The sequence below is a fragment of the Ailuropoda melanoleuca genome, chromosome 1 (assembly GCF_002007445.2).
Source record: "Ailuropoda melanoleuca isolate Jingjing chromosome 1, ASM200744v2, whole genome shotgun sequence".
NCBI classification, from domain to species: Eukaryota; Metazoa; Chordata; class Mammalia; order Carnivora; family Ursidae; genus Ailuropoda; species Ailuropoda melanoleuca.
This window is the reverse complement of record NC_048218.1, coordinates 143,265,185-143,277,831: the sequence shown is the minus strand read 5'-3', so window position 1 is coordinate 143,277,831 and position 12,647 is coordinate 143,265,185. Positions and strand designations below refer to the sequence as shown.

The following is a 12,647-nucleotide window of genomic DNA, read 5'->3' as shown; positions in this document are numbered from 1 at the left end:
GATTAGATGGCTACTTTTTATTTTCTTAACCCAGAAGAATTAATTCCAGTTGGTTACTTACCAAATCAATAAGGCTCTCTTGAATTCTGTTAAGAGTTGTTCTTAGTCTACTACTACTAAGGCCTAGTCCTGTTGATTCCAGCTGAAAAAGAAAGTTATGCTACATCACTTTGGAGATAATCTTTCATACATTATAACTTCAAATTAACCAAAGTTAAGAATCTGATGAGTGTTCACTCAGATACTTAGCCTTCAAAGGGTCTCCAAACTGTATTTAAAAACTTCAAAACATCAAGCTTATTAGTCAAACCTGAGCCCTTAAGGGAACAAGAGAACTACTTACACATTTGCATTTACAGGTCACACTAGCATCTGTCAACCTAATAAATTTATCAGGAGAGAGTTCACCAGTATTTCTTTCCCACAAGTTATTATTTTTAGTTCTAAAACTTATGATTTCAGATACTTAAAGATAGTGCACTGTGTCGTATTTATATAGAAGCATAACGTAGACTGTTTTAAATTTTTTTTTTTAAGATTTATTTATTTGACACGCAGAGAGATAGAGAGAAGGAGCATAAGCAGGGGGAGCAGCAAAGGCAGAGGGAGAAGCAGGCTCCCCTCTGAAAAAGGAGCCCGATGTGGGTCTCGATCCCAGGACCCTGAGATCATGACCTGAGCCAAGGGCAGGCGCATAACTGAATGAGCCACCCAGGGGCCCTGTTTTAAATTTTCTAACACAAATTACAGATATCCCAAGTCCTTGTCCAAAAATTAAGAAAAAAAATTTACTAGGCTCAGTAAACATTTCACAGTATAGAATTCGCTTTACTACATCAGAGCCAAAGCACTTGTAAACATCCTCGCGCAAGAAATAAATGAGAAGGGACACTCAACTGTTAAAACAAAAAAAGCTGGGGTGCCTGGGAGGCGCAGTGGGTTAAGCATCAGACTCTTGGTTTCAGCTCAGGTGGTGATCTCAGAGTCATGAGATCCAGAGCCTGACACTGGGCTCTGAACTCAGTGCGGAGTCTGCTTGTCCCTCTCTCTGTCCGTGCGCTTGTGCGCTGTCTCTCTCTCTCACTCTCAAATAAATACAATCTTAAAAAAAAAAAAAAAAAAAGACGTGAAAAGCCAGTTGGCCCTTCGTTGGTGATGATTCAATTGATAAATAGAAATTTAATTTAGAGGTAATCATAGATACAGACATCTGAAAAAATGTTAAAATGTTCTAAATGAGCCAAAAAAATTAAACGTGTTAACAGTAAACTATAAAATATATTGTCTCAGTAATTCATTCACAGAAAGTTCTATATATATATGGATATGTATACGTGGCATGCGCACACATTTACTGTTCCTCATCCTTCCCTATCTGAGACAAAGATGAGGACAAGGAATTACTTACACATCATGTGACGGAAAGCCTCAAGCTAAAGCAGTTGTGTGATGGCATGGTGTAGTAAAACATGAACTCATTTGATATGGTAATTTTAAATACATTTTACTTTCATTAGGTTTTATAAACTGTATTACTTCATTTTCCCTTTTTTCACCAGGGTCTTATTTTTGTACATTTAAATGCAGCCATTACAAGTATACAGTTTGATAAATACTGGTAACTGTATACAGTCCGATGACCAGTACCACAATCAAGATGTAGAATTTCCCTCACCTTTAAAAATGTCCTTATGCCCTTTGCATGGATTCCTCCCTGCATCCTTAATCCCTGATCTGTCTCTGCAGTTCTGTCTTTTCTAAAATTTCATATAAACGGACTCATATATGTATAGTCTTTTGTGTTTGACTTCTTTCTTGTATTTAACATGCTTTTGAGATTCATCCATGTTGTAAGCCTATTAGTAATTCATGCTCTTTTATTGATTAATAGTATTCTATAACATGGATATATCACAATCTGCTTACTTACTCATTAGTTGATGAACATTTGGGTTCCAGTTTTAGGCTACTTGAATAATGTCACTATGAACATTTATATATATGTGTATATGTCCTTGAGAAGACATACATTTTCTGTTCTTTTGGGTAAATACCTAAAAGTGGAATTTCTGGTTCATATAATAGGCATAGTTTAAAGTTTATAAGGCCATACTGTTTTCCAGTGGCTGTATCAATCTGCATTTCCATAAGCAATGTATGTAAATTCTAGTTATTCCATTTATGGACTGAATGTTTGTTGTCCCCTCAAATTTCGTATGTTGAAGCCCTAACCGCCAATGAGATGTTATCTGGAGATGGGGCCTTTAGGAGGTAATCAGGTTTAGATGAGGTCATGAGAGTGGGGTCCTCATAATAGGTTTGGTGCCCTTTTAAGAAACACAGCACGTAATTTACACTTTTTTCTAGTTTCTTAAGGAGGAAGCTTACCATTAACTTGAGACTTTCTTCTTTTCTACTACAAGCATTTAAAGCTTGATACTTCCCTTTAAGTACTAATTTAGCTGCATTCCACAATTGTGGAAAGTTTTCATTATTATTCACTTTAAAATATTTTCTAATTTCTCTTATGATTTCTTCTTTAAACCAATCTTTATTTAGAAGTGTGTTAATTTCCACTTAGATTTTTCCTAGTTATTGGATTCTAATTCAATTACATTGTCATCAGAGAACATATTCTGTATGATTTTAATCACTGAAATTCACTAGAACATACTTAACGGCCCACAGAATATGGTCTGTCCAGAATATGGCATACCTTGTGCACTTGAAAAGAATGTATATACTGCCACTGTCGGGTGTGTTGTCCCATAAACATCAATTAACTGAAGGTGGTTGAAACTGTTGTTCAAATCTTCTATGTATTCGCTGATTTTCTATATACTTGTTCTATTAGTTACTGTATGGTTTTAAAATCTCCAGCTATAATGGAATTTCTTTTTTCTCTTGAATCCTGTCAATCACTGTCTTATGTATTTTGAAGCTCTGTTAAGGAGTCACATATACATTTATGCTTGCTATTCCTTCCAACTGAATTGACCCTTAAATTATTATGAATCCCTCTATCTCTGAGGGATTCTGTGTTTCAAATTTATTTTATCTGATATTAACATAGCTACTGCAACTTTTTTTTTTTTTAAGATTTTATTTGAGAGAGAGAGGGAGGGAAAGAGTGAGAGAGAGAGAGCACGCGCTCACATGCGCAGGAGGAGGGGCAGAGGGAGCGGGTCAAGGGGAGACCCCACTGAGCAGGGAGTCCGATGTGGGGCTTCATCCCGGGACCGGTCCCCCCCCCACCCCGAGCCAAAGGCAGACTCTTAACTAACTGAGCTACCCAGGTGCCCCAACTACTGCAGCTTTCTGAAGAAAGCAAACACTTACCATTTGCGTGGCATATCTTTTCAATACATTTGCTTTCAACCTATGTGTGTTTTTTTATATTTAAAGTGTGCTTTTGTTGTTGTAATCATTCTGACAATCTCTGCCTTCTAATTTGTGTTTAGTCCATTAACACTTAATGTGATTGTTGGCTGGATTTAAAGCTACCATTCATTATAGGTAATCTTTTTTTTGTTCCTTGGTTCCTCTTTTCTTGCCTTTTCTGATTATATGAATATTGTATTTTAGAATTCTAATTTAATTTTCCTATTGGCAAAAGAGCTAAAGTCTTCAATATTATTTTTCATTGTCCTACAAATTACAATATACATTCTTGATATTTCACAACCCATTTGCTGTTTAAAATGTTGTTTAGATGTAGTGAAGAGAAGGGCCATATACACCCCAATGTTCATAGCAGCATTGTCCACAATAGCTAAATCGTGGAAGAAGCCAAGATGCCCTTCAACAGATGACTGGATTTAAGAAGCTGTGGTCCATATATACAATGGAATATTACTCAACCATTAAAAAGAACGATTTCTCAACATTTGCTGCAACATGGATGGGACTGGAGGAGATAATGCTAAGCGAAATAAGTCAAGCAGAAAAAGACAATTATCATATGGTTTCACTCATTTATGGAACAAAAGAAGTAGGAAGATTGATAGGAGAAGAAGGGGAAGAAGAAAGGGGGCGGGAAACAAAAGAAGGAATGAACCATGAGAGACTATGGACTCTGGGAAACAAACTGAGGGCTTCAGAGGGGAGGGGATGGGGGTATGGGATAGGCTGGGGATGGGGGTATGGGATAGGCTGGTGATGGGTATTAAGGAGGGCATGTATTGTATGGTGCACTGGGTGTTATATGCAAGTAATGAATCATGGAACTTTACATCGAAAACTAGGGATGTACTGCATGGTGACTAACACAATATAATAAAAATAAATAAATAAAATGTTCTGTTTAACATAATATATCGAAACCTTGCCATCTTATAAGTGCATATCTTGTTATAGTTGTTATATGTAATACATTTACATATATTATTAACTCCAGAAAATAATGTTATGATTTCACTTTTAAACAGCTATATGGTTTATGCAGAAATCAGAAAAAGAAAAAAATAATTTTTGTATTTCCCCAAGTAGCTTCCATTACCAATGCTCTTCATTCTTTCTTGAGGATCCAAGTTTTCTGGTATCATTTTCCTTCAGCCTAAAAAAAATTCCTTCAGCATTTCAGTATTAATGTCTGTTGGTGATAAGTTCTCTAAGTTTTTTTTTCTTTTTATCTAAAAATATCTTAATTTCACCATTCTTTTAAGATTTGAGAGAGAGAGATCACGCAAGAGTACAAGCAGGGGCAAGAGGGAGAAGCAGGCTCTCTGCTGAGCAGGAAGCCCAACATGGGGCTCAATCCAAGGGTCCCAGGATCATGACCCAAGCCAAAGGCAGACGCTTGACTGACTGAGCCACCCAGGTGCCCCTCACCTTCACTCTTGAATGGTGTTTTGCTAGATATAAATTCTGGACTGACATTCTTTTCTTTTCTTTCAGTACCTTAAAGGTATTAACTCTCTCCTAGCCTCTACAGTTTTGCATGAGGAGTCAGCTGAATCAGACCATTGGTCCCTTTATGTAAAAAGTCTATTGTAGTTTTCCAGGAACAGTTTCAACATTAGGTATCATGCTGTATGCTCCTTTGTGCTTACTCTGCTTGCTGTTCATTTAGTGTCTTGTATCTGCAAATTTTTGGCCAGTTTCTTCAAATTTTTTTTTTCTACCTCATTCTCTCTCTTCTCCATCTGGTATTCCAATTACATGTATATTTGATCATTTGATATAACTTAACATGTCCTTAAGGCTTTGATCATTTTGTTTTCCAATCTTTTTTCTCTATATTCTTCATTTTGAATAATTTCTATTGATTTATCTTCAAGTTCACATATTCTTTCCTCTGCCATGTCTATTTGGTTGTAAAGTACATTCAGTAAATTTTTTGTTAATTGCTGAAATTCTATTTTTCAGTTCTAGGATTTCCCTTTTTTTTTAAATTAATGCTTCTACTAGAACTTCCTATTTTCCTACTGAGATGTTCATACATTTAAAGCATCTTTTGTCTTACTTTATTTGAGATGTTTATAATAGCCCATTTAAAATTCTTACCCCTTAGTTCCAACATCTTGGGGTTAAACTAAATTGATTTTCTTTTTTACTTAAGGATGTACTCCACTTTTTTTGGTTTTATGTATGTTGGGTAAAGTTCGACTGTATCGTCACTTTAATTCTGAAGATTTTGGATTTTGTTCTTTTTCTCCACTGGACACTGTTTCCTTTGTTTTCACTATGTAATTTTCTCGGAAACTGTCTCTTATGGAACAGCTTCATTCTCTGTTTAGATATTTTTTTTCTTTGGCTCCAGTCAATCTGTTTCATATAAACAGGTTATGGGTTAATCAAATATGAGAGTAAAAGACTTTGGGGATCCCCTCTCTGCCTCTTTTTCTTCTGAACTTCCCCTATTCTTTTCAGTGTTCCCAGTTTCCTGGTTTCACTTTTCTGGTTCCCCAATCCATAAAGACTGAAAGTTTTCTTATGTTTGCCTCCACCTTTGTGCTGTGTGAACTGTATTTAATCCTGGCTACGAGGCCATGGAGACAGAATTTATTTTTATAGCTCCTCTTTCCCCAACCAACATACTAGCATGAACTGCGCCCCCACCACCCTCAGAATCTATATGCTTTGTTCACTCTCCGGTATCTTCAGATAGTTGCCTTTTGTATAATAGGTTTTATAATTATTTTCTTCAGGTATTATTATCCAGTAAAATCTTAGTCCTTCATAGCCAGAAGCAGAAGTTAATTCATTCTTAAAAGTTTAAAAACTGAATCACAGACTCTCTCTAAAAAAAACCTCAAAAACCAAAAAAAAATCCCATCTCATTAATGAAGGTAACTTTAAATGATGCTCACAAACTATTTTCAAGTAAGAACACTTATCAGATTTACTTGGATAAGAAATAATTAGGACATCACTATATGTGTCCTAAGAATCTACTATGTGCTTACTACTGTGTTAAGGTAAGATACAGAATGGTCTTCATGAAAGAATATAAACAGGAAGAACCATAGAAAATATAACTCAAGAGGTGAATAATGGAAGGCTGGGGGCAAGGCAAAATAAAGCAACACTATAAGTAACATTATTATAATAGAGCCAAACGGATTAGATATGTCATAGAGCATGATGTAGTAGGTTATAAACAGTTCAGTGAAGAGCAAGAGCTTCTGAAGGAATTAGCATGAACACGAAGAATCCCTTACCCTACTGCATACACTATGGCTCCCCAGCCAATAACTTTCTAGAAACCCTGAGAAACATATGCTTATTCTTCTACAGGCAGCATCGATCTAAACTCACTCATACAAGCGTCTTTCTTCCCTGGAAGAAAAGCAGGAGCAATCACATACCACCGTATTCCTCCCATTCTACCAATTACCTAACTACTCCTCTCCTCCTACCGCTTAAAGTTCAACAGCTAACAGGGCAATTTGGAGTATGTATGTATGTATGCCTGTATGTACGTATCTGAAGATCAAAATTTCTCAGATTTCTAATGGACTTGAAGGTATTTTCTTAGCAAATTAAAAGTTACCATTTCAATCTTATACACTTTTATATGCTTATTTATGCTATTTAGATTGTCTTGTTCCAAAAGGAATTTAAATTAAAGTAGCAAATTAAGAATATAATCTTGCAAGGCAAAACCCCCCAAAACTTTAAATATACATAAAATTAAGCAAAGCAAGGGGCACTTGGGTGGCTCAGTCAGTTGAGCATCCGACTCTTGATTCTGGCTCAGCTCCTGATCTCAGGGTGTGAGATGGAGCCCTGCATCGGTCTTCACGCTCAGCAGGGAGTCTGCTGAGATTCTCTCTCTCCCTCTCCCTCTGTCCCAGCCTCCACTTGAGCTCTCTCTCTCAAATAAATAAATAAATCTTTAAAAGAATTAAGCAAAGCAAAATATGGGTAGAAAGACGGAGTGGTTCTTTTTACAAATTTGTAAAACCCCTTTTTATAGAGATTCAGTCTTTGTTTTGCTTTAAATAGTGTTTCCTTCAGTTTTGCAGAATCAAAAATAGTAGGGTCCGAATTGTAAATTGTTCTATTTGAAGATGTGTATATTTTCAATATTCACATGGTAGATAAAAGCTAGTATTACTAAGCATACTCTATAGAAAAAGTTTTTCTTAAAAAGTACAAGAGGTAGAATAAGTGCTATATTTATTCACACATCCTCAAGCAGAGGCACATTGTATTGGTTCATATAACACAAAATGTTTCTAATATCACATATGTGTAGACACCCAGGTTAAAGACAGAAATGCTTATAACTGACAGCTAATTATATGAATACAGTGGTAAGATTAAAAATGCTTTTAATACAAAATATAAGGTTAATGTGTTCTCTAAAACATGGCATATTTTAAATAAAATATGTAGCATATTTTACAATAAACACCTAACTATACTTAGCTAACTTTCTCAGGTCCTAGTGAACTCCACTGTATGTAAACACATCTGTGCCAGTATATAATCAGCTAGAAAGTCATGTCCAAAAGCATCAGTTCCCAAAAGCTTCCAAAGGACCCTATTTTAACACATCTTATCAACAGTGTGGTCCACAAGTGTTCTATCCAAAATGATATTCACCAGCCACATGCGGCTATTTATATTTAGAGATAAATTAGCTAAAATTAGATACAATTAAAAATTCTGTTCCTCAGTCACACTAATCACATTGCGAGTGGTCAACAGTCACATGTGGCTAGTGGCTACCATAATAGTGGAAATTTAGAGCATTTCAACAACTGCAAAACTTTTCTTGGACACTGCTGGTCTGGAGGCTCAGCTCAAAAGAGAGAGTAAGGCTCATCTAGAAGACTTAAAAGATTCTGTCAATTAGCTAAAATTCTAGAATGTCTTTCTTCTCTAATATTTATTTATCGAGTTTCCAAGTTCAGAGCAATGAATTAGTACATATTTTATAGTAATCTAAATTCTGTAGCAACACTCTGATTTTATTAGTATTCTTTTTAAGGCATACTATAGAGACTTAAGAACAGGAAATCCAGATCCTATTATTAAAAGATCATATCTTTGGGGAGCCTGGGGGGCTCAGTCGGTTAGGTGTCTGACTCTTGGTTTCGGCTCCGGACATGATCTCAGGGTCATTGGGCTGGGCCCTGTGTCATGCTCCCTGCTCAGCACAGGAGTCTACTTGTCCCTGCCCCTTCCCCTGCTCACACTCTCTCTCTCAAATAAATAAATACATACATAAATAAATAAATGAAATCTTTAAATAAAAGATCATGTCTTTGATGTAATTGTAGTTACCATTAAAATTCACGTTTTTAAAAAGATACATAATATAGCATATGAAACTTAGTATTATGATATAGTCATAGGACCCTACAGTATCCTTTTACACAGAAATCTATCAAATACCTAGGTGAGCCACATAATAATTACCAAATATCAGATAAGTTACCTAATATTGTGTTGTTCTCTTTAGTAGTAGAAAAAGATAAAATCAGTAAGAGCTTTGGAAACACAAAAAGGAGATACAGGAAACAATTCTGTAGCAGCCAGAAGGTTCAGTTCAAAGGTTTTCAATTATTTTAATAAGTATTTGACATTATTTTCTGAATGTAGTAGTGCTTGCTAAGGTTTGTAAGCCAATATTTAAAATGTCTCATTTACTGTGTAGTAATTACACACCGGGCCAGATTTAAACAAGGCAACCCACACATTTTTCATTGCCAAAATATGTCAAGGTTAAAAACAGATGCTGCACTTTTTCTGCCAAAAATCTGAATAACATAAAATATGTTTATCATTTCAAAGCTTAAAATTAATATATATAAGGTAATTAGGCAGACAAAAAGCTGACAGCAAAAATTTTGTTAGATTTCTGATGGATCATTTTCAAAATAATATTATTTGTGTATTTTATACCAAGAGAATGAAAAACTTTATATTTTAAAAATAAATATATTTTGAAAGAAATAAGACTTTCTCTCCAAAGGTGACTTACTGAATCATTCCGACCAAAAAAGGTATAGATTGCATACAAGTAGTAATCAAATAGCTGAGACGTGAAATGGATAACATCAAAGGCAATTGGTTTAAGAATGTTCATCATCTGCATATATTTACCTGAAAAGAAGAAAAAAATCAAAATTAGAAAAAAATTAAAATGTTAGTCTATTATTATAAAGAGACAATAAGAAAAAAACACTTTACCAAAATATATATTTTTAATGATCTATTACATTCCTCAGTCCCTAGCCGTGTTTCAAGTACTCAATAATCATTTGTGGCTAGTGGCTACTATATTGGACAGCACAGGTACCAAACAGGTACATCATCTTGGAAAGGACTGCTGGACGGCACTGACATACATACTACCTACAGAAATGTTTTTATATCATTATATTTTACTACATGTCAAAAATTCATGGAATATCTATATTCTTCTACAAACGACACTGCACAAACACACAACACAGTTCCACATTCTTGGAGATTCCATTTAAAATAATTTCCTCAAAAATGCTTAGGTATAATGAAACAAAAGACAATGTACTTGAGAAAAAGCAGGTTTTTTCCCCCCCATAAGTTTATATACACACAGCAAAAGTAAAAAAGGAAGAACAAAAAGGATACATGGAAGGCACTTCCTATTCCCCTGAATCCTAGCCCTGTGAAGTCTTGTGTCAGAGGCCTAGGACATTTCTTTATCACCACATCGCTCAAGAGCTCAAGACTCTCAAAGTGCCAAGAAAATGTCCTCTTCATTCCTTCCTTTGAGAGATGCCAATATTACGTTCTCTTTTCTCTAAACATATGATACAGTTACCAAAAAAAAATTTTTTTTAAACCAAAATTTCTGCATTTATAAACTTGTTAATGTATTTGAAGGGTGCACGGGAGACGGACTGAATCAAATAAATAATAACACATTCCTAATTGTGTTTCTGTTTCATGGGAAATAAAAGAGAAAGGAGCACATCCATAAAAAATGCTCTTCTGCAGAAGATGTTAAAACAGGCCACTTGCCTAATTTCCAAATGAGCAAATAATTCAGGTGCTCGCTCTACGTAATGTAACTGCTACAAATTTTAAATTGGTACTACTGAAGACACCATGACTCAAGAGAAACACATTAACTGCAGTAGAAAAAAATGACAAATTTACTCTAATGGAAATGTCTACTATCGAAACCATTTCTTTATTACTTAAGAACTCTGTACAGCCGTCTTAATTTACATGAGCAACGTTTCTAAATAATACTCAGATAGTCAGGAAGAGAAATACACACACCAAAAGTAGAAACCATTCAACTCAGATTCTATTCTTACTCTTATTTACAAGTCTTTTGTTTCAGAATCATCTTTTATAATTATTTTACACAGACATTTTTAAAAATGCCAATTGAGAAATATTTGAAAATTATGCTCCTAGAACATTCTGGATCACTATGCAGATATTTTATCAACTACAAACATGCAGTTTTTAAACTGCAACTATTTACACATAAAATAATGTGACACTGTGGGGAAAAAAAGGAAAAACACTATGTTATATTATTTTAACCTATAAAAGAAAAAGGAGAGATAATAAGTAAAATGAGGTAGAATGCAAATATCTGGGTTGATACATATCCAGAACACAAAGCTCCTCTCCATTACTAATAATAAGATTAGCCATTGTTCATATAATTAATCTTAAGAATATATAAATGAGTTAATTGGTAAAAGCTATTTTAAATGTTGCATTCAAAAGAAAAAATCTAGATAAAACCCACCACTCTAAAAAAACTTTTAAACATATTTATATTCATTTATTCATTTAATATTCAACAAAGACTTTTTGAGGGCTTACTATGTCCTTGGCTTTGCATTAAGACACAAGGAATTAGATAGAGTCCCTGTTCTCACACCTTAGATGGTCACATAAGGAAGGCAGCCACTGATAAGCAGGCTGCCAACATATTAAAACATATAAAGAATAAGAACTCTGTCTTTCCAGCTCAAGAGGGCACAGTAGGCCTTGGTAGGCCTCAGGAGGCTTATGTACCTCCTCAGAATTACTGAATTAAAAGAATTTTACAGTGGATTAAGCCTGTATGTATGAAGACAAAAGGATGAGGAGGTAAAGGTGAGTAGGTATGATCAACAGAAAATGAGAAATCTCAAAAAATTTCTAAACCAAGGGTTGGCAAACCTTTCTTGTAAAGGAACAGAGTACGTGGTTTTAGGCTTTGCATGCTGTGGCAACTACTCAAGCTAAACAAATATAATAATTATGTAAAATCCTATAGCAGGAAAATATGGGAGGGAAAAACAGAGAATATGGAAGGGCTCTTTAAGACTTTAGAAGTGATTTTTAACATTAAAAATTAAAGAAAATAAGTTAAAAAAAGGAAGTCTTCTAGAAGGTACAGCAAAAAGACAAAATATGGAGAAAAAACACGGGAGACAGGAAGGGGCCAATCTAAGGGACTAAAGATTTGAGCAACAAGAAGTCAAAGAAAAAAGAGGGTAAAGAAAATGGGGAGGTGGAAATCGTCAAATAAATAGTAGTGGTAGTCACAACTGAGGAGCACAAGAGCTTTCAGACTGAAAGGGTCATGAACTACCCAACACACTTAATGAAAAATAACTCACACCTAGACAGATCACCAGAGAATTCCGAAGCATCAAGGGAATAAATACTAAAAGCTTCCAAGGAGAGAGAGAAAAGAAATTCATCTACAGTAAAATGAACAGAACACTAGAGGTTTCAACGCTCTAAGGAAAAATAACGCTTAAATCTACAATTCTATACACAGCTAAATTGTCACTCAGTGAAATGGGAAAATACAGATATATTCAGACTGACAAGAATTCAAAACTTGTACCTCTTATCACCCTTTTCTGGAAATTTTAACTAGAATAAAGGCAAGCAGAAATAGACCAAGAAATTGCCCGCAGGTAGGCTCGTGGCAGGGGGACCTGGTGTGGGAGAATGCTGTTTTTCATCACGACCTTTTCTTTACTATTCACTGTGTTACAGTGAAAATACTACTTTAATAAAAATGTAGAAGCATGGCTCTGAAGTTAGCCTGTGGTTCATTCAGATGCACTTCACCTTCCCTTTCTTCCCTTCTAGAGTCCCTAGAGAGGAGAGGTGAGATGAGTGGACATACGGTGTGCTTTAAGAACATGGAGGAAGGTTATTTAATACCCAGATTGATGCCAGAC

At 35.1% G+C, this 12,647-nt stretch overlaps 1 protein-coding gene across 2 annotated transcripts in view; it reads right to left on the bottom strand.

Moving 5' to 3' along the window:
- Positions 1 to 12,647, bottom strand: part of VPS50 (VPS50 subunit of EARP/GARPII complex) — a 131,077-nt gene that overhangs the window by 28,065 nt on the left and 90,365 nt on the right. For both annotated transcript variants that reach the window (XM_034667735.1, XM_002918239.4), the window contains exons 21-22: positions 9,437 to 9,558; positions 62 to 142 (exon numbers count right to left, since the gene is read on the bottom strand). In XM_034667735.1, the coding sequence (XP_034523626.1) occupies positions 62 to 142; positions 9,437 to 9,558 (203 nt within the window). The remainder of the gene's footprint in view (positions 1 to 61; positions 143 to 9,436; positions 9,559 to 12,647) is intronic.